Raw genomic sequence first — 23,561 nt, 5'->3', positions numbered from 1 at the left:
AGAACCACACTGGTCTCAGTGGTGGTACAGAGCTGTGTTGTGGTTGTGATGCCAACAGAGATCTACTTGTAAATTCTTTGAGGATTTTCAGTCCTTCGTAATCTAAGCTTGAATTGTACTGACCTTTGGAAACCCAAAGCCTTTGAATTGGGACAGGAAGATTAATTTAAAAACCAAGGTACTATCATTTTCCTAATGGGAAAAAAAAAAACATTTTAAAAGAACTAAATTTTCAGACCTCTAAAAATAAATCATATTTTATAATAATTTAGTGAACTCTAAGTCATCATTTTAGAATTTAAATGAAAAAAATAATAGAACTATGTTGTATAAACACACCACTGGTTCTTAGCATAACATTAATATGTGACGCATTGCAGCAAACCCTTTTTCTAAAAGTGAAAAGTGCATATCTGTTTCCCAACAAAACATCAAACATTCATTACATTAGGAATGATTTTCAAAAAGTTCATGTGCTTTAAAAAGCCACTTGTTTAAAAAAAAAAACATTTGTTCAAAAACATACATTTAAACTATATTATGTGGAATATATTTGATTTAGAATAAAGCATTAGCATCATTGCCCAATCAAAAAATTTCCTCATATCCATCCATTCATAGCCCAAGGGAAGAACTGAGCATCCAAACTTCAGTGTTTAAACTTCAAAGTCTAAACACTAGAAGTCCTATACTAAACTAATTGACAGCCCACTTAGGTCCCTGTGTGAAGTGTATTTACTCTTCCTTTATACAGAATTCTAAAAATCATATTTGTTTTCCCAAGTTCACAGTGAACACCAAGTATTAAATTAAAGAAAACAGGAGAAGGCTCCTACTGAAAGGGTCAAAAGTAGCCACAGAAAGTACTGAGAGTTGTTGAACATGAAAGATCTCCAAAGTACTAATGAGCCCAACTACCTGAGTTTAACCTATACTGTGCCATTTACTAACCAAGTAATCCTGGGTAAGTTTCCAAATAATTCTGTGCCTTAGTTTCCTCAGTAAAATAGAAATAGTAACAGTAACTTCACAGGGTGTTGTGAAGAAAAAAGGCATTAAAGCATATAATATGCAGAGAACAGTGTTCTGGCACAGAGTAATCTCTCAATAGAGGTTAACTATTATCATAAATGAAAGAAGATTGAAAAACATAAAAAATATTCAAAAAGTGCTATGAACTTGAGGCTGTTTAATACAAAAGCAAACAAACTTATACACTTAAATTAGAGAGCTGCAAAGGACAGCTACAGAGCATAATGACAAATTTTCATTGTGGTGACTATAAATTATCAGTATACTTTGTGCCTTAAGAAGGTACAGGTGGAGAGACTAATTAAGCTTTTGTAATTCAAGAGGTATTTTCCAAAATCTTTGAAGACTTATTTTGAACAATTCAATCCTAGGGGCATATGGTGGCTCAGTCAGTTAAGTATCTGACTCTTGATTTTGGCTCATGCCATGATCTCAGGGTTCGTGAGATCAAGCCCCTCATTGGGCTGTGCACTGACAGCATGAAGCCTGCTTGGAATTCTCCCTCTCCGTCTCTCTCTCTGCCCCTCCCCAGCTCATGGTCTGTCTCTCTCAAAATACATAGACATTAAAAAAAAGAAAAGAAAAGAAAAAAAAAAAAAACCCTCAAGCCTGAGAGTTAAGAGGTCTTAGTGGGTCTTTTTTGTTGCTGCTAATGTGGGGGCATTCAATAATATAATACTTTATGATCTTACTACATAGTCTCAAATTACTGTGAACATCCTGAAGTCAAATAAACAATTAGGCTTTTAAAAAATCTGGTGAACTTTCTCTTTTCTTTACCCTGGTCCTTGAGAAAGCTTGAACATAAACTGGTACCTCAAGTATAACAACTATCTAAAATCTTATTATTTATTATGACTTCCCCTTGCCTAAAAGTTGTATGTTATAAACTGACCTCTTTGGGTCTTGACTTTTTCATTTTATGTAGTATTATTATCTATATAATTATTTATAGAATTCAGTGAGATTTAAAAATTAAGGTATTTTTATGAAATTTCTAAAAAATAGAGTAACAAAGATTTAACAAAGAACAGAATAACATTTTATTAAACATGAAATGATGTTTTGAGCCTTAGGTTAGTACAATAGCAGAATTTTTAAATTAGTAACAGTATTTTACTAGGTAAAACCACCTGCCAGATTAAATCAAACAACAGACTTTTCCTCTTACCATTTCTATGTGTAAGCATTTCTCTCATTTCTTCATGGTCACATGGATGAGTAAAATCAAACACACTGTGTCCAGTTAGTTCAAACTGTAAAAACATTAAAAAAATTAGATCTGTATCATAAAATCAAAAAAAAAATTAGAAGTGCTCTTAATATGTGGGTATTTTACCTGAGTTAATCCCATGTACTTGTTCACATTATCAGAAATGTAGATCATGTCACCATCATCTGTGAGAACCATAACAAAACCATCCAAGGCTTTCAAATAAAAGCAATTCATCTGTGCCTTCATTTCATCTTCAATATCTAAATCACCTAAAAAATGACACAAGAAAAGGAAAATAAATTAAAAGTTATACTTAAATGATAGCAATATTTAGGTAGTTGTATAAAGTTTTCCCCAGATACTTTATTTAAAAACTAAAATTAGACTTGCCAGTTGCTTTTAATGATTATTTTTAAAGTAACATGGCAAGTAAACCATTGAAAAGAAGGGTCATGTTATTAAAAGGAAGACTGGTAGCACGGTGGGGCAAAAGAGAAAGAGGGGGGAAAGGCCAGTATCCTAAAAATTCCTTACTGAAGCTTTAAAAGCAGGTAATAAAAATTACATTAAAGGACAGAGAGTATGACCACCTTCTAATTACTTCTAATTTCTAATTTTTAGGCTCATTACGCCCCTGTAAAACGACTCACCAGCATCCAGAAGTTTCCTCACACGCAAATAGCTGATGGTGAGCCTCATAACAGAAGCCTTATCGAGATGCGAGCTCACATTATGGGGAAGTGGCAACTGATGAGCAAGTTCATAGAAAACTTCAGACTCTTTACTTCGCCGAGATCTCGCTGCATCTCTAGACTTTTCTTTTCGACGTTCAGAACTTATCCTATTGAGCAAAAAAAGGAGGACAGAAAAAGAAAATTTATATAAGTTAGCTTGCCTTTGCTTGGATAAAACTAATTTTACATTTTTCTGCTTTCCATAAAACAATGTGAAGATGCCATGTAATTATATAGAGATTGGTCTATTACATGAATGTGTAAAGTAAGAATGTAGGAGACAGATACACAAATTTCTGGATTACTGAAGACATAGGGAACTCTAACAAAGAAGTCCAAGATGGAGCTTTAAACCTGTCTGAAACAGGTATTTCCTTCCTGGCATATCAAATTAGAGAGGATATTTTGTTTTAGCCAAAGTCTTAAAAAGTAGCCTGTGTATGTGCACCCTCATAGCCATTCAGAAGTAGTTTCAACATAAAGAAAGCACCATTAAGTCTAAAGAAACTAAAGCTGTACATATTAACTTGAAAACAGGAGTTGTTAAGCAGGCAGAACAGTTACAGCTACAAACTGATTTTTGACTTGTTTCTTTGGACTCTGATATTTTCCCAACTTCTTCTACCCTACCACATGAGCAATAGTGACTATAAGCTAAAGAAATCTATATTAGCAGCTGTAAGAAGTTACCATTTTCAGGTTGCTTATTCCCTTAGCAGCCTCTTTAGCAGTCCCTTTTCTTTACTGGCACAAGTACCAAATAAAGGCAGGAGTATAGAAGAAAAAAAAAAAGATGTGACACAATACTAAGAATTGAAAGAAACAGGTTAATAAACATTAACAAAGGTGTCAAAACAAGGATGTATCTTTAGGGAACTTTTCCAAGAATAAAGTCAGAAAGATTTTCCTAAGCAGAGACATTCACCTTCCTTTGCTTGACTGTGTAGAAACATCTATTCCTCCTGACCCAGCTGGAGGAGGTAAACAAGGCTAACCCTGGTTCTGTCCTTAGCTTCTTTAAGAGTTGTTGTTTATTAAAAACCTACTATGTGCCAAATGCTACCCCGTACCAGGTGCCTAGTTCTCTCAAAATTTGTAAATAGGGTAAATATTATCCCTTTTTACAGATGAGGTTATACAGTAGGCTAAAAACAGCCATTAGCAGACGGGATTTGAACACAAGGTGTTTTTTTCACTCCAAAGTCTGTTTGCTCTTCCAGTGTTTTATCTTAAGGAAGAATGCTGCTTCTACCTCAAATACTCAGCATGCTCCTATGACTTTCAACCTAATTCTGTTAAGTCAATTATTTATTAAATGTTGAAAACGACTGTTACCATTTATTAAGCGCTTAGCACTATGCTAAGGACTTTGTCAGCATTATATCACTTAATCCTCCTTACATCCTACGAATGAAGCACATAATTGTATCTACCTCAAATCTCTCCTCCCTCCAAATGATCTGCAAAACTGCAAGGTTCATAGAAGCAACACTCTCAAAAAAACAGGCAGGGTTCTCAGCACATGCTCCCATTATGTTGAGTAACAGTTGTATTGTGCAACAGTGATAATCTAGTTTTAACACTTAAATTTTTGTGTGTATCTGACTTTTATACATTAATAAGGAATGTGAATATTTGCTGTTGTTAGTAACTGAACTTTGATACAAATTTTTCAACTCAAGCATCTAGATCAATTTTACTTGAGTATTTTGAGATTTAAGGTAAGCTATTAAAAACTATTACTATTTATAACTAGTGATCTATGTGAATCAAGATTTTCTTAATGACATATAATATTTTTAAGTTTATTTATTTTGGTGGGGGGGGGGAACAGAGAGACAGGAAGAGAGAGAATCCCAAGCAGGCTCCACACTGTCAATGTGCAGCCTGACACGGGGCTCGAACTCACGGGCCGTGAGATCATGACCTGAACCAAAATCAAGAGTCAGACGCTTAACCAACTGAGCCACCCAGGCACCCCAATGCTGTATAATTTTTAAAAAACATGAAAATAAATTAGACTCTGAGGCTACCATGAAAATTCAATAATGTCAACAGTCTGCAACTTCATTTTTTATGTGCATTAGAACTGCCTCACTGTTCTCGTTAACTTTTAATGAATGTTTAAATTTGAACTTAGAATGTAAAATAATAATAGTTTTCAAAATCTATTTTATACACATACCAGAGTTTCTAGGGGAGAGAGATCCAATATGTCCCTATTGGCTCTAGCATCTAACTTTCCTCCCTTTCCCCTCTGAATTGGCAGGTGAGAGGAAGGGATGATAGTGGAAATCAGATTACTATCTAGTTCAAGTAAAGCCAGCAAAAAAAGTGTGATGACCAATTGACCTGAATATTAGTTCAAATGTCACAATTAGTCCAGGTGATCAGAATTTTATCAACAACTTTCATCAGACTTACTAGGCTTCTTTTGTTAATTACTCAACCAAATTAAAGCTACCAACAAATGACTATCCAAATTTTTACTCCTAAAAAATTTAAATCCTTTTATTACCTGCCATATGCTTTTAAAGGGTATCTGATCTAGCTAACCATGGTGATTACACCTTTAGAAACACTTGTATTGTCCAGAACTCTGAAGACAATATTGTTAAAGATGTGGCAACTAAATTTATAAGACAAATCCATAAGAAATGTGAGCCTGGATAAAACATTTATAGCATAATATACTTAAGCAGTGAAGACTAGGAGAGTAAGAATTTGAGCATGAGCCAGAATTCTGGAAGAAAAATAAGCCTCAATAAAACAAGTAACAGGGTATTTCAAGAGTTGACAAACCTAAATTAGATGAAGGTGATGAAAATCATTGTGTCCTATATTACATAATCTATCTAGACATAAAGCAATCAGGAGACCTATAATAAAGATTTAATATAGGAATTTATAAGATGTTCTTCACACATGTGACTATGGGGGCTCTTAAAACATTTCTTAGCTTAAAGCTATAACCAACAAAGTTCTTATGAGTTTCAGCATCAGCACAGCTCAGCTTCTTGTCTACTCAGAAGAAGGCTCTTTTTATCAGGTCATACCCCACAGAATTAAAGTACTAGCCAAGAAATTATTTTGGGCAAACCACAGCATCTGGGTCCCACAGAGATGAATCCTGTACTATTTATTTACTTACTACTTAGATTGCGAAATAAAAGTTTTTGTAGATCAGAAGAAAATGGGCAGATTTTCTGCATGCAAATGAGGTACTGTATATCTCTAAATTATCAATTCCATCTTTGTTGTTTTTAATTAAGTACAAATCAAGTAAAGTTCTGCACTGACATGTCTGTATAAAGTGCTATTTCACATCTTAGTAGAAATCAGTTAAGAGTATAGTAAAAAATCTATCTTTTCAATAGTTTGCTTACCATCTCTATGACTGTTTTAGGACTAACATTTGAGGAAAATAGCAAAATAAGTTGATCTTTGTGGTACTGTAGTTTTCACACACTTACTATTTCATCACTATTTAACATACAGCACTGGACAAGAAGCTAACTAAATTATATCTGAAATTATTTTGTATAGAAAATACACTTAGGAAAATGAGCCACTGTCACTAACCTTCTTGTATACAAAGTTGAATGGCAATAGCCATTTTACAGAGAATGCTTAGTATTTAGATTAACAAGAACACAAAATAATTGCAGATATTTTAATTCATCTCTTTTTGTTGTCTAATTATAAAAGAAAAGCCTATTAACATTCCTGATTATAAATACACGTGACTTTAAGACCTGAAGTTAGAGCCAATCATTCAAAACGTTAAGAACTGATTCATCCTATTTTTCTTTTTTTTTTTTTCTTTTTATTTTTTTCTTTTTTAACGTTTACTTATTGTTTGAGAGACAGGGCATGAGCTGGGGAGGGGACAGAGAGGTGGGGCAGTCACAGATTCTGAAGCAGGCTCCAGGCTCCGAGCTGTCAGCACAGAGCTGGATGTGGGGCTCAAACTCATGAGCCACGAGATCATGACCTGAGCTGAAGTCGGATGCTTAACCGACTGAGCCACCTAGGCACCCTGTTTCTAATAAAGTTAATGTATACATTTTTTTAAAAAAAGTCTCTCAAATCTATTATTTGCTGCTTTAAAAACTCTGGCTTTGAAGGTACAAGTTGTTGTTTTCCACTTCTTATGTTGGTATTTCTACAGGACAGAACTTCTGAAGTGAAATTCCATGATCTAAAGGATGTGGCATTTATTTATTTTTTTTTTTATTTTTTTAACGTTTATTTATTTTTGAGACAGAGAGAGACAGAGCATGAACAGGGGAGGGGCACAGAGAGAGGAAGACACAGAATCTGAAACAGGCTCCAGGCTCTGAGCTGTCAGCACAGAGCCCGATGAGGGGCTCAAACCCACGGACCGTGAGATCATGACCTGAGCCGAAGTCAGACGCTTAACCAACCAAGCCACCCAGGCACCCCAAGGATGTGGCATTTAAATGTACCTTTCCAAAAAAGGTCTGTAACTATTTTTGTCTCTGCAAATTCATGAATGTGTTTATCTATTTCTCCACACACTCTGCTGTAATATATGTATTATGGGTCTTTTTTACCTTTTTAATTTTTGTGAAGCTGATAGGTGAAAAATTGTACATCTCACTGTTTTAACTGCCCTGCACTTCTTAAAATCTCAGGCCAGAGGAAATTCCAAGGAAATTTTCATGTTCTTAGTTGGCATTTTGGCCTGCAGCTTCAATCCAAACTCCTATACAAGGTGATTATACTATGTACACAGTGGTACTGTAAACATTTCTCATCAATTAACTTAATTTTTATTATCATCACCATGTTACAAATAAGGAACCTGGTTAAATAACTTACCCAAGTTTATAGAGTTAATAAGTGGCACAGCTTTATTCAAACTCAAGCAGTCTGGCTCTAAAAACTATGCTGTTAACAACAGACTATGCTACCTCTCAGAAATTCAATTCTAATTACTAAGGTAAGTATACATATATCCAGGCATTATAAAGTTCAAAATTTGTCTACACATCTCCCAAGACATAAAGGAGAGGTAGAGGGGTTGGCTCTGGAATTTAGGACTTGACTCTAAGCCATTCAGAAGCACTCATGGGCAGGCTCTTTCCTGGTATCCGCTTATAAATCCAAAATCCTAATTCAAAAGCACCTACAATGGCGATGCTCTGGGCTCCACTGTCCACCAGCTCTTCAAAGCAATACAGCCTTTAGTGGATACTGCCAACACTAAGGGGAGAGAATCAGAGGATAGTAATTCAATCTACCTCATATAATCCCACCAGACTGCACTCAAACATCTCAGCTCACTATTGCTGGTGTTTTATTTGCTCCACATCTGGATCCCCAAAGTAAAACCAATCTGCATACTCACTTCAAAGCTGGCTAAGCATAAGCCAATTGCCAAGATACCTAATCACACAAAGTAACGTAAGAGAAAAAAGACAAAGAAAATCTTCCCCTTCTACCATTTATTGAGCACTTAATGTGTATCAGGCACTATGTTAAACACTTTCATGTATTAGCTCAGTTCATGAAAACAACTCTATAGAGAACCAAAACACAAGATGGGAAGTGGACTTCCTGAACCTCAGAATAACTTCTTTCATTCAAGAAATATTTGTTACATAAATATTTATTGAGCATTTACCATGCACTGTTCAAGTTATAAGGAATATAGTGACAAGCAGGATAGCCTCCCACTTAGCCTACTGTAGAAATAGTTACCTAGTGCTATATTTTCAAATGCTGGTCTAGGTGCATCATAATTATTTAGGGGCATTCAACATTCCAAACTTCTGGGCTCCACCTTCGTAAATTCTGATTCAGTAGATCTGAAGCAGGGCCCAAAATTCTGGGTTTGTAAAACTCCCAAGATGCATATGATATACAGTTAGATCTGGGAACCATTGACTGAACTATTTCACTATTACTGTGCTTTAATTTCACCCAAATATCTACCCAATTATCATTCCACAGTCAGAAATCTCATATTATGCCCTGCTTAAAATCCCATCAAATGTACACAGGACAACATCTATTTTCTAAAGAAACCCTCCCTTAGCTAGTTCCCTGTCCATCTCCTCATCCTCATTATTCCCTATTCCTTTGGTCACACTGCAGTTACTCAAAAACATATTTCATTCCCTTCTCGCTCAGTCTCTCTCAGCCTGAGGTACCCTTCTCAGTATGTGACTTGGCAAATTTATGTGAGAAACTTTTAAGATTCAACCCAGCATTATTTTGTCTCTACTCTGTCTTCCAAAACTGTTCTTCTCCCCTAAATTTCACCACTCTGGTTATTTTGCTACATACACATGACCTTTGAACAGCACAGATCTGAAATGTGTAGATCCACTTATATATGGAATTTTTTTTGATAAATGCAATATAGTACTATAAATGTTATTTTCTCTTTATGATTTTCTTAACACCATTTTCTTTTCCCTAATTTGCTTTATTGTAAGAATACAGTATATAAAACATATATAAAATATGTGTTAATAGTTATCGGTAAGGCTTCCAGTTAACAGTCAAGTTTTGAGGGGAAGGCAATTAGTCACATTTTTGGGGGAGTCAAAAGTAATATATACATGGATTTTCAACTGTGCAGGGGGTCAGTACCCCTAACCACCTGCATTGCTGAAGGGTTAACTGTACTTATCTTCCTCTACAATCCTCAAAGCTTCTTGGAGGCAGGAAACTGCCTCATTCATCTTTACCTTTGTATTCTTAGTAGAGATGTGTGTAAGTTCCACTTGGCTTTAGTATTTAGCCCTAATCTATTTGACTTTGACTTCAGCCCATGGAAGGCTGACTACCCCACCCTTCAACATTTGTTTTAGGATCCCTGAATATGTGCTTCATCAGTGCTCCCGTAATCCTACAGGTTATGATCATAATTAAACAGAATAATAATGTTAGTACTATGAACAAAGCATACAATTTGGATTTACCATGATTATATGGATATGCACTTTCAAGTGTAAGTAAGCATTTGGTGGGTATACTAGATGTAAGTTAGAAAAGCTACTGATTTAAAAAAAAAAATCACCTAGCAGCATAACAGTGAGTGGCACCAATACTATATCACCAAAGAGAGAGCAAGTGATGCCGCCAGAGAAGAGATCTGGAGGCAAAGGGAGAAGGTAGAGAAACTAGAATACCAATTTATTAAAAAGAGGCTAAAGATTTAAGATTATTTCCCTTATCACTCTAATCTATACTCTAATGTCTTTTACTTTTTATTCCTAAACTGATGTGGTCAGGTAAATGCATGAGTTGTAGTTAATGCTATTAATCAATTAAATCAACACCTTTATAATTATGTCTTCCTGGCATAGCTAGAAACACAAGATTTGACTGTTTTCTAAAATCGTTTTCAAGAAGTGTTGTAATTTTCATCATAAGACATGAAAATTTTTATTAAGTTGATTTCTAATCTTATTGGCTTTTTTTTTTCAAGAGGAGGTTACCCCTAGACAAGCAGATCTATTACTTCGAGTATTCTTACGATTAATAAGATTTGTTGTTCTATTTTCTACCTGGTAATTGCTGCAAAACCCTAATACTTCAAACAGATAATGTTTAAAAATATATATCCTTACTTAATGGAAAAAAAACTGCAAACAGTGACATTTAAAATTAAACATGAATTACATTTTCAGGACAGCTAGTTATTATTTATAACTATTTTCTCCAGGAAAATGTCTTCTAACTTCTAATAAACTTAAAAATGAACCTTTAGGATATTCATGTTAAAGAATATTATTCATTTATTCAACAAGTATTTCTTAGTCATCTCCATTGAGCCATATACTGTTCTCAGCAAGACTGATTAACAAAACAGACCATGTTACTTGTCCCATGGAGCTTACATTCTAGGACAAATAGACCATTATGTTTCTTGTCTTTATTCAGTAGCAGTTAGTAGGTCAATCCCCTAACTGACACATTTGCCCTAGGAAAAATCTTTCCATAAAATCAAATAACAAAAATTTAAGACACAAGACAAAAGTCTACAAAAATTAATCTGTGCTTATAGAAGATGTTACAGTATAGTATTGTGAAGAGGGTATACAACAAAATTTGAATATGAATCCATTTCTCTCTGTGTATAATACCTGTGTACATATGTAAATCAGTATGTATATATGTACACATATACATACAGACATGTAACTTACAAATGCTTAGATAAAACCTGAAAAACACAATATACAGTTAGCAAATTCATAGTTTCAAGATGGCAAGATCACAGAATATTTTGTACTTCAAAATTCATCGGTGAACTGATACTATTATGTACCTGCATTTGTCAGAAAAGTCTGAAAGAAGTAGTCATCTAACGTTTCAATTTGTTTTCCAGAAAGACTAATTAGAAAGGAGTTAAATGTTTCCTTCATTTTGGAAATGAAGCAGGAACGATCATATTTCTTTCAGAGAAACGGAAAGTGGTGACTGAGTAAGCAATATAATTTAATATTTTCAGTCTCTCGTTCTCATCTAATTATTGGCTTTTAAATTTGGCATTTCATAATTAATCTGAAATTATAAAATCAAGTGAAATGGTTTCTAAAGAAAAATACTCAGTATACATACACTTATTTGAGTTTTGAAAGGAACTTAAATTTCTTGGTTTAAGTGTTTACTATCTTACTAGCTTGGCAATATCTTGGAAATATCCACAATTAGGGAAAAGATAGATTATTCTCCTTCCAATAACCTCACAGAAATGCTTAATACTCGATTTTCTAATGCTGCAGTAAAATAAACAGGGAAGAAAGATTTACGGTTTTGAATTCAGGGTACATTCTGAAAAAAAATCTATATCACATCTGAGGTAGCATTAATGTGAAAATGTTCTATTTATACATTAAATAAACTTATTAATTAGCTAACATATTTACATCTGTTGACAATATTACGTACTAAAGTTCTGTCTGTAAAAGGAATATGCTTTTGTTTTTAGATTATTCCTAGTGATTTACATCATCTCTCTCCTGGTTCAGAATTGGTATTGGGCCTCTCAAAAAAGTCTTTGATCCTCTGCTATATATGAAGTACTAGATATATAAAACCAAAAATGTGTATGTGAAGCTATTACTCTAATTTTAGCTTGTATCACAATCAACTGGCAGGATTCTGGAAACAGATTATTGGGCCTTACCCAGGGTTTTTGACCCAGGAGAGCTGGATGGGGCCTGAGAATCTCCATTTGTAACAAGTTAGCAGGTAGGTACCAATGATGCTGCTCTGGAGAATACTTTGAGCCCCTCTACTCTAAGAAAATACTTTATGTGTCTTTCAAAAATTCCCAGAGAAGTAAAAGACTGTTCAACACCCAAAAATGGTTAACTTTTTTTTTTTTTCAATCTGCCCAAATGCTTTACATGTACAGGAAACATATCCAATCTCTCATATATTAGCATTGCCAAATACTTAGGAACTCAAAAACTACAAAATACACTAAGGACTTAGACTAGATTAGACACTGGTTGATCTGTGATATACATCATCATCAGTAATGGAACTTTCTTCCCAGGTATTTGTGCTTAAATCCCAACCCTGGAAATTCAAATGGTAGACCTGGAATGTGTCTTTCAAAAAACAATCTCTCAGATGATTCTGTTTAGCACTCTGAGCTATTCAAAGTTTGTATTTCATCTATCAGTGCTTGTAAAGTTTAAAAATTCCTGAATCTCATCCCAAAATTATCAAATCCGAATGTCTACAGGTGGGTACCTGGGAATCCTTATATTAGGTAAACACCCAGGTGATTAAGTCACAGAAATTTGAGGACCACCAGCAGGTCTTATAGCAGAGATTTAACAGGTTAGCCAGCAAATTTTGAACAATAAGAAAAATTTATTTTTAGCTGCAACTACATATACATACTAGACAACTATGTTTGTCAGGCAGAACACTGCACTCAGTGGGTTGGGCGATGCTGTGTAGAATGAGGCACAATTGCTAGGAATAAGAAGCTAATGAATGGTACAGCTCAGTGACAAGTGAGTAATAAAATACAAGAGCATAATTAGGCTTCAAAGATGACCAATTAAAAAACATAATAACCACAGAATGATTTTTTCAAACCTTTTAAACAATTTTTAAAATTCACCTTTAAATCTCTTTATGAATGTCACAAACATCAAAGGGCTTGAGAATCACTGTCCCTGAGTAACAGCTATGTGTTAATGGCTTTCCCCAAAGCACATCACCTCCTCTATTACTCTTCTCCCTTTACGTTTTAGCCACCTCAGCTTGTAAATGCTTTTGTTTTCTTTATTATATTAATAGAACTGACACTGGAACTTAAAGAAGGTCAATGACACTACATGTGTGTGTGGATGTATGTATTCAGAAGAATGTGCCCTTAATTACTTGCTTAAATATAACAGAAAATATGTAAGTTACAATAAGTACTTAATAAAAAAATTCACATGTATTGAAATAAAGGTGTAGACATAGAAATCACAAGCTGAAGATTTTTATTTAGTTCTAAACCCTGACCATAATGAAGATCCTGGAAACAATGACAAAGAAAAAGCTCTCCTAAGCAAATGTCTTGGTCCTCCACCTACATTAATCAATCCTATCCAATGTTACCCAATAAATTTTCCCAATGAATCCCCTGATCCTGTTTCCTTGTCTATATAAAGGAAGTAACACTATTAGTAAGTGGCAGGGCTCAGATTCCACCGAAGACTGAAGCTCCCATATTTAATATAGCCTATGCCTTTCCACAAATCAGATGCTCAATAATTTTTAAATGGAAAAATTAAAGAAATTTGGGGATGTTTTTACTTAGGAATAGAAATAACCACCTTCAAGTATTTGAAAAGGACGTCATACAGATTCGGTGATTTTTTCAAATGCAGAGAGTAATACATGGGAATTAAGAGATGGCAGGCTTTTGCTCAACAGAGTTAAAACAGTATTGAAGGTAAACTTTATGAATTTTTAAACTGTGTTCCTGTTCTCGTGGCAATGTAAGAAAAAGGGGAAAAATCATATTCTGGATCATCTAAATAATCTCTACATAAGTCTATATTGTTGCTACAAACTTTCTATGTTTGAGGTTGCATTTGTTTATGATCAAATCGGTACCAAATGATCACTAAAAGGAATAGTTACATTTTTTTAAAGTGCACACTCAGACGGTACATCTCAAAGGTTCACAGGGATTGCTTTGATCCAAAAGAGATCTAAACATTGGTCAGTGTCAAGAAATACTGGAACAAAAGAACTTTCTAACATTTAAAGCTGCCAGAAATGAATAGACTGTTTTATGAGAGTGCTTCTGTGTATGTCAAAATTCTCAAAGCAGACTGGCCAAATAAGTAAATACAATTATAGAGGATGCTTCCGTGATGATTGGTATTAATAACAAAACTTAAATCCTGGTCTACATTTTGCAAGAACCCCAAACTTGAAATCACTGTACTAAAAAATAAAAGATGGACTACATAACAGATGCATCAACACCAAAAACTAATTACTCAACTGTGGCCTGAGCCATCAACAACTCAATGCTCTGCTTGACAAATTAGATGCACAAATATCTGCTAAACAAATGAATATACAATAACCTGTTACAGGTCAAGTGGTTAGGTGCTGGAGCAATGGTCCTGGGTTGAAAAAAATTTTTTGAACCACTGAAATAAATCAACTTGCTCACATTACCCAAGAAAAATAGTACTTCCTCGATTCACAGTGAAGGCTTTGACTACTGGTTTAACATATAACCCATTTAATCATTTTAGCTATGTTATCTGCAAAGGCAAGCAATTTCCAACTCTCCTCTGCAAACAGATTAAAAGACATTTAATGATTTCCTGACACCAAAAGAGTATGGAAAAATAGGCTTTCTTAATTTGCCATCCTCTAACAGCCAAATAAAGAGCCTTGTGAATATTTTTTTTTCCTTTACCATTATCACTATGAAGAATGATTACTTTAAAACATGTTTTTGTTTTATTTATTTATTTAGAGAGAGGGAGAGGGAGAGAGAGCATGAGCAGGGGAGAGGCAGAAAGAGGGAGAGAGAGAATCCCAAGCAGGCTCCACATTGTCAGCACAGAGCCCAATGTGAGGCTCAAACTAATGAACAGCGAGATCATGACCTGAGCCAAAACCAGGAGTTAGACGCTTAGCCAACTGAGCCACCCAAACACCCCAGAAAAATTACTTTAAAACAGCACATCTACACACACACACAAATATCTTTATTTAACCTGCAAAGGCCAGGCATTCGTGGAGAAAAAAAACCAATGTAGAGGAAAAGCATCACTAATATTCTACTACTATTACAGGTTTACTAATGGTGTGGCCCAAAAGATACCATCCGTTCTTAGATTGTCCCAAAGAAGGCTTGAATGATTCTAAATATGAGACTTCAAAAGAGTGAAACTCTTCTGAAAAAACATAATTATAATATGAACCTAATAATAGTTTCTAGTTTATTAAGCCCCTACTTTGTGCCAAGAACTCTTGAGTGTTTCACATGAGTTAATATCTTTTTTTATCCTCACAATGATCCTAAAAGGCAAATATTCTTATCCTAATTTATAGATGAAGAAAGTGAGATCTACAGATGTAAAGTAACTTGTACAAGACCACATAGCTAGTAAGTGGCAAAGCAAGCAGCCAGCCTCTAGCACCTAAGTTCTTAGCCATTAGTCATTCTACTTCTTTCTTAAGGAAACTGAAATGAAAACCCTAATCCACAGAAGAGACTCTAAGCTTCCCAAAGTGCACAGCAAGAACAATTATGGTTGGTATCTGTAGAATACGAATTCAGATGATTTGCAACAAAAACCTATAGTCCATTCATTACAATACCAGCAATGACCAAGAGTCCTAGATAAGGAGATAATGAATAATCTACATCAAGACAATGAAATACTATAATAAGACATTTGACTCATGTAATCAGGGAACCCCACCGACATGGTTAAAAATGAATAGTCCACGCAGGGCAAACTGGCATTAATCCAGGAGACAGCTATATGGATACTAGAAGAGCCAGTTTCTTTTCATTTTTTAAATCACAAACTCTATGAATGCAGGCATGGGAATGCTAGGTACCATCTTTCATACCATACAGATAGCCTGTCAATGGCAGAACAAGGCCAACATGCATATAGAACAAAGACATATAAACCAAGTAATATTCAAGAGAAAGTCAGAAATTATACTCTGAGGACATCACTTGAGACTCTGGATTTAACTATTCTCTCAACCAAAACTAGACTGTGTAAGCCAATTAACCGCCTTACCCCTTTAAACTAGCTTGAGTTGTATCTTGTCATGTGTAAGCCCATGACTGCCTTACCCCCTTAAACTAGCTTGAGTTATGTCTCTTCACTGCAATAGAAAGCATCCCAATACACTTATAAACTTCAAGTATTTCATACTTGAAGCAAACTTTAATGATGACCAAGTACAAGAAACTGGCACTCTCCAACACTGCTGGAGACTATAAACTGGTCCAAACTTTCTGAAAGTTTAGAGCAGACTTAAGAAACATTTGCTAAAGATGAAACAAGGTAAAGACGCATTCCATACATTTAACTAGCGAATTTCCTGCAGTCATATACATATGCTTCTTTTGGTAAACTTTTTTTACTCAGTGCTCCAATATAGAATTGGCAAGCACTAAGTTTTAACATACCTTAAAATAGGGTACTGATTTACTTTCAAGGCCAAGTATGTATGATATAGCTGTATTTACTAACAAAATTTTTTTGCCTGATTCTAATAGATACTATAAACATTTCTGAAAGAACAAAAAAAATAAATTTCAAGATTCAAGGAAGTTCCAAAGTAACACAAGGCATTTCCAAGCATAAGAAAAATTCCTATGAAAATTAAGACATAGAAGAGAGGACAATCATGACTTCCAAAAAACCTTTTAAAAACCTTAAAATCTTCCTCTGCCTTCTCTTCGTTCATTCAAATATTTATTAAGAACTCACTGTGTGTATTCTCTTTTACACCACAAGCTTCCAATTATTCCCATTTGTGATCTTGCCCATTGAAATGTTTCAATTTTATAATTGAAAAAAGGAGAGAGGGTCATTCACAAGATCTCTAAGAACAGAAATATATCAGAACTCTTAAAGACTTAAACTTACTGCCTTTAAATCTTATTTTTCAGTTGGCAAAACAGATTCTCACCAACTATTAGGAAAAGAGAAGCAGCACAGGAAATTGTTACAAATGAGTGAAAATTGCAGTATTAAGTGGCAGACACTTAATTTGCCTAAATATATTGTGACTTTCAAAACAAGTAGGTGAAGAACCACCATAAGTTATGTTCCATCACTAGATTTTTGAACCACTTGCAAAACAATAAATTTTGAAAATCATACCGTGAAATCATCTTTATGTTTAATATTATAAGTAAATTAAATTTTAAAATGAAGAAATACTCCAACAGTTGAGATCACCAGAACTAAATGGTATCATCTTGGAGGTGATTTTCTTATGAAAATAAGTCATTTCAATTATTTTTAAAAATCATTTAAAATAAGTTACCAATTAAGTGTAACTTTATTAACAACAAAACAGTTACAGGCCATTTTAATCAATAAGTATTTTTCTGAAAATGTACTGGCAGATCAAATCTGAGTCCCTAGAAAAACTTAATTCTCATTTTACAGAAGCTTAACCTCATGTCCGATAAAGCTTCCCCTGGCAACTGTTCTCTGTTGTTAACTTTAAGTTGGTTATTACACACAAACCCTTAAAATACAACCACTTGAACATATCCATTAGAATGGTCATTATCACAAAAACAGAAATTAACAAATGTTGGGGAGGATATGGAGTAATAGGAACCCCTGTGCACCGTTGGTGGAAATATAAAATGTTGCAGCCACTATGGAAAACAGTATGGCAGTTCCTTAAAAACTTAAAAATAGTTACTATACGATCCAGCAACATACTTCTGGGGATATATCCAAAAGAACTGAAAACAAGATCTATAAGAGATATTTGTACACCCGTGTTCATAACAGTACTATTCACAACAGCCAACACGTGGAAGCAACCTAAGTGTCCACCGAAAGATGAATGAACAGAATGTAGTGTATATTGGCCTTAAAAATAAGGAAATTTTCACACAGGCCTACAACATGGATAAATCTTGACAACACTATGCTAAGTGAAATAAACCAGTCACAAAAAGACAAAAACTTTATGACTCCACATACGTAAGGTATTCAGTAGTCAAATTCATAAAAACAGAGTAGAATGATGGTCATCAAGAACTAGGAGGGGGAAACTAGGAGAAATGCTTAATGCTTTCAGTTTTACAAGGTAAAAAAATTCTAGTTACACAACAACATGAATACACTTACTCTTGAACTGCACACTTAGAAATGCTTAAGATGGGAATTTTTACATTATGTGGGGTTTTTTTTTTAACCACAATTTTAAAAAAACCTCACAATCACTTCAAAAGCTATGGAAAAACAAGTCATGAGGAAATCACTTAAATTTTGTTTTTATAAATGTAGATTTTATATATTCCATTTTTCTGAAAGAGTCATGTCTGGCAAATGATATGGGTTTGGTAGTCTTTATTGCAGAAACGCGAATTTTAATCTAAATCTCAATATACATACAAAAGAGTTAATTCTTGATGCTCCAAGAAAGAGAGGTATAAAATTATTTTTATAATTCCAAGATCTAGTTATTTCAAAAATTCTTGCCAAACTTTTACCAAAAATACTGAGCAATATGATTGACTTAGCTTCAAATTCTTTTTCTAGCTCTGTAGTTAGGCAGAAAACATACACAATACATACACCACAAGTTGCAGAAAGCTGGCTAAAATCCACCAACTGGATAGTTAGTCCCATCATTAAAAAAAAAAGAAACAAGATAAAAAGAGAACATTCTTACGAATTAAAATCAATTTCTTAACAGAAAACTAACAACACATTTAATTTTGATTATTTTCTCCTACTTTATAAACAGACTTACGTTAACAATCTTAGATAAAAATACAGTATTTTAAGGGTGCCTGGATGGTTCAGTCAGTTAAGCATCCCAACTTTGGCTCAGGTCATGATCTCACGGCTCAGGAGTTCAAGCCCCGCATCGAGTTCTGTGCTGACACCTCAGAGCCTAGAGCCTGCTTCGGATTCTGGGTCTCCCTTTCCCTCTCTCAAAAATAGAAAACATTAAAAAAAAATTTTAACAAAGAATATATTATTTTAAGAAGTATCTATATGTTAAAAATTACATTTTAAGAGGCCGTATCTATGAACAAACTCAGTAATCTAATCCAAATCTTTAACATTCATGTATGGTAACAGTTTTTTTTAATTTCACCAGCAAACATAATCAACTGTTAGGAGTTCTTCAGAAAACATCAGTCAAGACTAATCCTCCTCAGCCTCCTACACATCATTCTTAATATACAACAATAGAATATAACCACAAAATCTTAACTTTGGGCCCACACACCATTAGTGCTGCAGACAATGGAAATCACCAGGTAAAGATTGGACATTCTCCCAACGGCACAAAATGCTTTCCAGTGGACTACAGGAACAAACTACCACAGTTCAGGGTAAAAGACTGCACTAATACAGACTTCATACAAATCAAGCCTCAAAAAATCAGACTAACATACAGCTTGAAGCCTTGCCTTGAGACAGAGGCCAGTAGTCTTACCTGGAGAAATGCATAAGCAGAGGAGTTTTTCTATTGTGTAGGTTCACATGTTTTACCAGGAGTATTTTATCAACTCACCATGTTTAGCAAAGATAAGTATTTATGCAACTATCTACTCTTAACTGTGTAGTCAAGACAAAAAATGTTTTAAGTTACTGCCACTCCTTGCACATACCTTTAAGTTACTTGCACATACCTTACTGAAATAAACTCTAAGCCTAGTATATTTGTTTACAACTCTAATCTCTGATGCCCAAAGTAAATACAAGTGGCCTATCTGGGGAGGAAACAGCAGGGTAAGGAATTGTGAAGAAGGGACCCGAGAGTAGAGAGAACAGATGCTCAAGAAGAGTAACTGATGCTAGCTGCCAACATAACCCAGGGATATACTGTTTTAACTGGAAAAGAACCCCTTTTAAAGCTCTAAATCCAATGCTGGCCTTCATTTTTAGGAGATTTAGAAAAAAATCTATGAAGGCGGGGAGAAGAACTAACATAAATATTTGGAAACACTTGCAAAAAAGTTTTTAAGTGTTGTGGAAGTTTAAATAGAACTTTAACAGGTAATGCATATTTCCAAGTATACAGTGTTCCCAAGATTCCTAAACCAGACATACAGTGAACATTATCTCATGTAATGTTGACAATAACCACTGAGATGGTTGCTATTATTATCATTCCAAAAGGAGGAAATATGCTCAACAGCATTCAGTAACTTGCCCAAGCTCACAAAGCTAACAAGCGAAAAAACTGGACTCTTAACTAGAAGTGTCTAGGTCCAGATCCTATACTCTCAACTACCAACCATGCTCTTCTTCAAAAAAGAGGAAAATCAAAGTACAATTGTAACAAGAGAAAAGTTTACTAATAAATGAGAGCTTCTTGGCTTTAATGGCCAAAGTTAAAGAAGTTAAGAAATGTCCATTCTCAGAAATTTTACTCTAACGATCCAATAACTGTTTTTGGAAACTGAAGGAGTCTGGCCTAACACCTTAAAGAGAACAATGAACCTCTTGACATTACTCTGAAATCTAAAAATCAGTATTAATGTGCTATTAAATTAAGTCCAGGCCCTACCTACCACTAAGAAATCAACATGAAATTCCCTGTTAAATCTATTGTAACTATTCCATCCTGTTGTGATTTCTTCCAATCCTTCAGTTTTTTAGTTTCCTAGAACATCTTTAAGAAGACAAATTTGTCTTCCCAAACTGGACTCTACAGCACATTTAAAATGGAAAAATTGTAAGAAGAAAGTACCTTGCCCCTCAATCTCAGTTACCTTTTCAGAAAGTTTTAAAATTATTAGTTAGAAAAGGATAAAAACCAGATATCTTTAACAAACATCTAAATGTTGTTGAGTAGCTATTTATTAAGTGTTTAACTTAATTTTTCAGTTATAAGAACCTCTATATTAAGAAATATGATGCAATCCGATTCAAGTTTGCTAAATTTCCAAATGAGAGTATTTTGAAAATAACACATGGGACTGAGCAAAATCTAAGAACTAATTTAGAATTGGGGGGGGGGGGGTGATGCACAGTAACTAATTAATTCAAATATATTAAAGCTGCTTGTGATAATCTCAACTAACTGCAAAGAATTTACAATTAAAGAGAATTGCATATAAAAAAGAAATGATTGGTGTATAACTTGATGCACAGTATTAAGTATGATTCAGCACAGAATAAGAACTGAAAATTGGCACTACACAGAAGTAATCTGCCTCACGTTTATAATATAGCAGCTTCATCATTTCATTAAAAGCATTGTAATCATTTCCGCAAAAATAATTGCAATTAATTCCTGTCAACTCTTGGAATTAAGTCCAGGCCTATTTACTCACTTTTTGAATTTTATAAGGGCTTTCTCTGGTGTACAAAGAGAATTTATCATTCTACGAAATAAGGACCAAAATGGTATCTACGAAATAGCAAGAACATATAAACAAGTTTATCTTCTGCTAATACTGATTAGGGAAGTTAATCTTAATCTCTCCCAGAAGAGTGGAAGGACTTTAAGGAGTAAAGCCAGTCTACCAACCACAACTCTTACTATATAAATCTCCAATTCCTTAAAAACGATTTCCACAAAGGTTAAAATACCAAAAATGTACCAAATTGTGTGCGGGGCTGGGGGTGGGGGGGGCCTCAATCCCACTGGATCCATTTATAATTCTTAATCCTATAATGTACCATTTAGACTCAAACTTTAAGGTGTTTTAAAAACTTGCATTAAATTCTAACAGAATGATTATTTACTTCGGATACATCTTGAAGGTTTTCCTTTAATATGCTTCAATTTCATGAAAATGAGACCGTTCTAAAAATTTCGATGCTGCATTGAAACTTGCTGCGATCACATACTTTTTCAATCTCACATATTAATTTATAACGTCTGGGCTCCCTTGACAGCTGATATAAACACAAGAATCCAATTGTGATGTTCTCTTTAAAATGCTGCTACTTCGCCAAATTCCCGTTACTCCGACTCCTCAATCTAGACAAGTTTTTCAAGGCGATTAAAACAAAACAAAACCTGCACGTGCAAACTAAAGTTAGCATCTTCAGGCCGTCGCGACAAATCCCTAGTGCACAAAGGCAAAGACACCCGCCGCGACTAGACAACCGCACCGTAAGGTCTCATCTGACCACGCGAGCCCCTGGGTGGGAAACCCAGGGCCCCAAGCCCACTGGGAAGCCAGGACCAGCGCGCAGGGTCCGCCCCAGGGCCGAGTGTTCAATGGAACTGGAGAGAATGGGGGCGGGAAGGAGCGGAAGCTCGGGTGCAAACGGCGGCGACCGAGCTGCGGCTCGTCTCTCTTCCCGGGGTTTTCGGGCCAGGGAAAGTCCACCCGGATGGGGGTATAGGGCAGGCCGGGTGATTTTCAAGGCTAGCAGGAGGGCGGCGCGAGGCCCCGGCGGCCGGGAGGGGAGGGCCAGCGGGGCTCAGCCCCCGGCCCCTGAAAGCACTTTCGAGGCGTCTCCCACCCCCCACGACAAGATGGCGACGTGGGCAGCGGGGGAGCCCGGCCGGCGAGGCTGGGGGGAGAGAGGGGAGGGGAGAAGAGGCAGAAACAAAAAGGCGGCCCCCTCCGGAGCGCTGAGGCTGGCCCCCGAGCCCGTGGCGGCGGGCGGACGGGGGGCGCCGGCGGAGAACGCGACGGACGGAGGAAAGGGGCTTACTTTTTCTTGTCGTTCGCGCCGCCGGCGCCCTCCATGGCGAATCGGTCCCCGCGAAGCCTTCACGGCCGGCCGCCCCCAGGCTCGCTCCGGCCTAAGCGCTGGCTCCCTCCACACGCGAGGAGAGAAGGGGAGGCACGTCCAGAGGTGGGAGGTGCAAGGCGGGAACCCACTCGTAAACCCGGAGGCAGGAGCAGCAGGCGGCAATCGTAAGGGTCCAGGTCCGGCTCAGAAGAGCCTCCCCTCAGGCAGCTTGTCAGGGCCCCGAGCACCGGACGAAGCGGCGGCGAGGCCGATCCTCGCGTCCCCTCAGACGAGGCGTCTCTGTGCACTGAGGAGCTGAGGCAGCGGCAGGGGGCGGGCAAGGGCGGAGGCGCGCTCGGGGGCGCGCGGGATGGGGCGGGGGGGGGGGGGGGGGGGGGAGGAGAGTGTCGGGGGCGCGCCCGCCCGCGGAGCCCGGCTCGCGCTCACGCAAGCCCGCCTCACCTGAGGGGGAGGCGGGTTCCCTGAGAGCCAATGGCGAGCGACGCCGGCGGCCAGTCCCACCCCAGCCCACGTCTGTCTTAGCCAATCAGGAAGCGGTCAGCTGAGGCACAGCTGGGAAGCGCTGCCGGGCTCACGTGCTCGTCTGTGTGCAGCTGCGGAGGAAAGAGAAAGGAGCTGGGGTGCGGCCAACCTGGGTCTGGGGACGCTTTGCCTTCTCCT

General features: G+C 36.4%; 1 protein-coding gene and 1 long non-coding RNA gene across 2 annotated transcripts in view; both read right to left on the bottom strand.

The window, feature by feature from the left end:
* Positions 1-23,233, bottom strand: part of HIF1A (hypoxia inducible factor 1 subunit alpha) — a 41,814-nt gene extending 18,581 nt beyond the window's left edge. Inside the window, exons 1-4 of the mRNA XM_060619988.3 lie at positions 22,860-23,233; positions 2,899-3,089; positions 2,372-2,517; positions 2,204-2,288 (exon numbers count right to left, since the gene is read on the bottom strand). Coding sequence (XP_060475971.3) covers positions 2,204-2,288; positions 2,372-2,517; positions 2,899-3,089; positions 22,860-22,894 — 457 coding nt within the window. The 5' untranslated portion in view covers positions 22,895-23,233. The remainder of the gene's footprint in view (positions 1-2,203; positions 2,289-2,371; positions 2,518-2,898; positions 3,090-22,859) is intronic.
* On the bottom strand, positions 4,020-10,565 carry LOC145715568 (uncharacterized). Its single transcript, XR_014137821.1, has 2 exons — positions 7,426-10,565; positions 4,020-7,183 (listed from the first exon to the last, which is right to left on the bottom strand). It is a non-coding gene; the product is annotated as an uncharacterized LOC145715568 (long non-coding RNA).
* Positions 23,234-23,561: the final 328 nt, after the last annotated feature.

Source organism: Panthera onca, chromosome B3 (assembly GCF_046562875.1).
Source record: "Panthera onca isolate mPanOnc1 chromosome B3, mPanOnc1 haplotype 2, whole genome shotgun sequence".
Lineage (NCBI taxonomy): Eukaryota > Metazoa > Chordata > Mammalia > Carnivora > Felidae > Panthera > Panthera onca.
The sequence above is the reverse complement of the archived record's forward strand: the minus strand, read 5'-3'. Positions and strand labels throughout refer to the sequence as shown.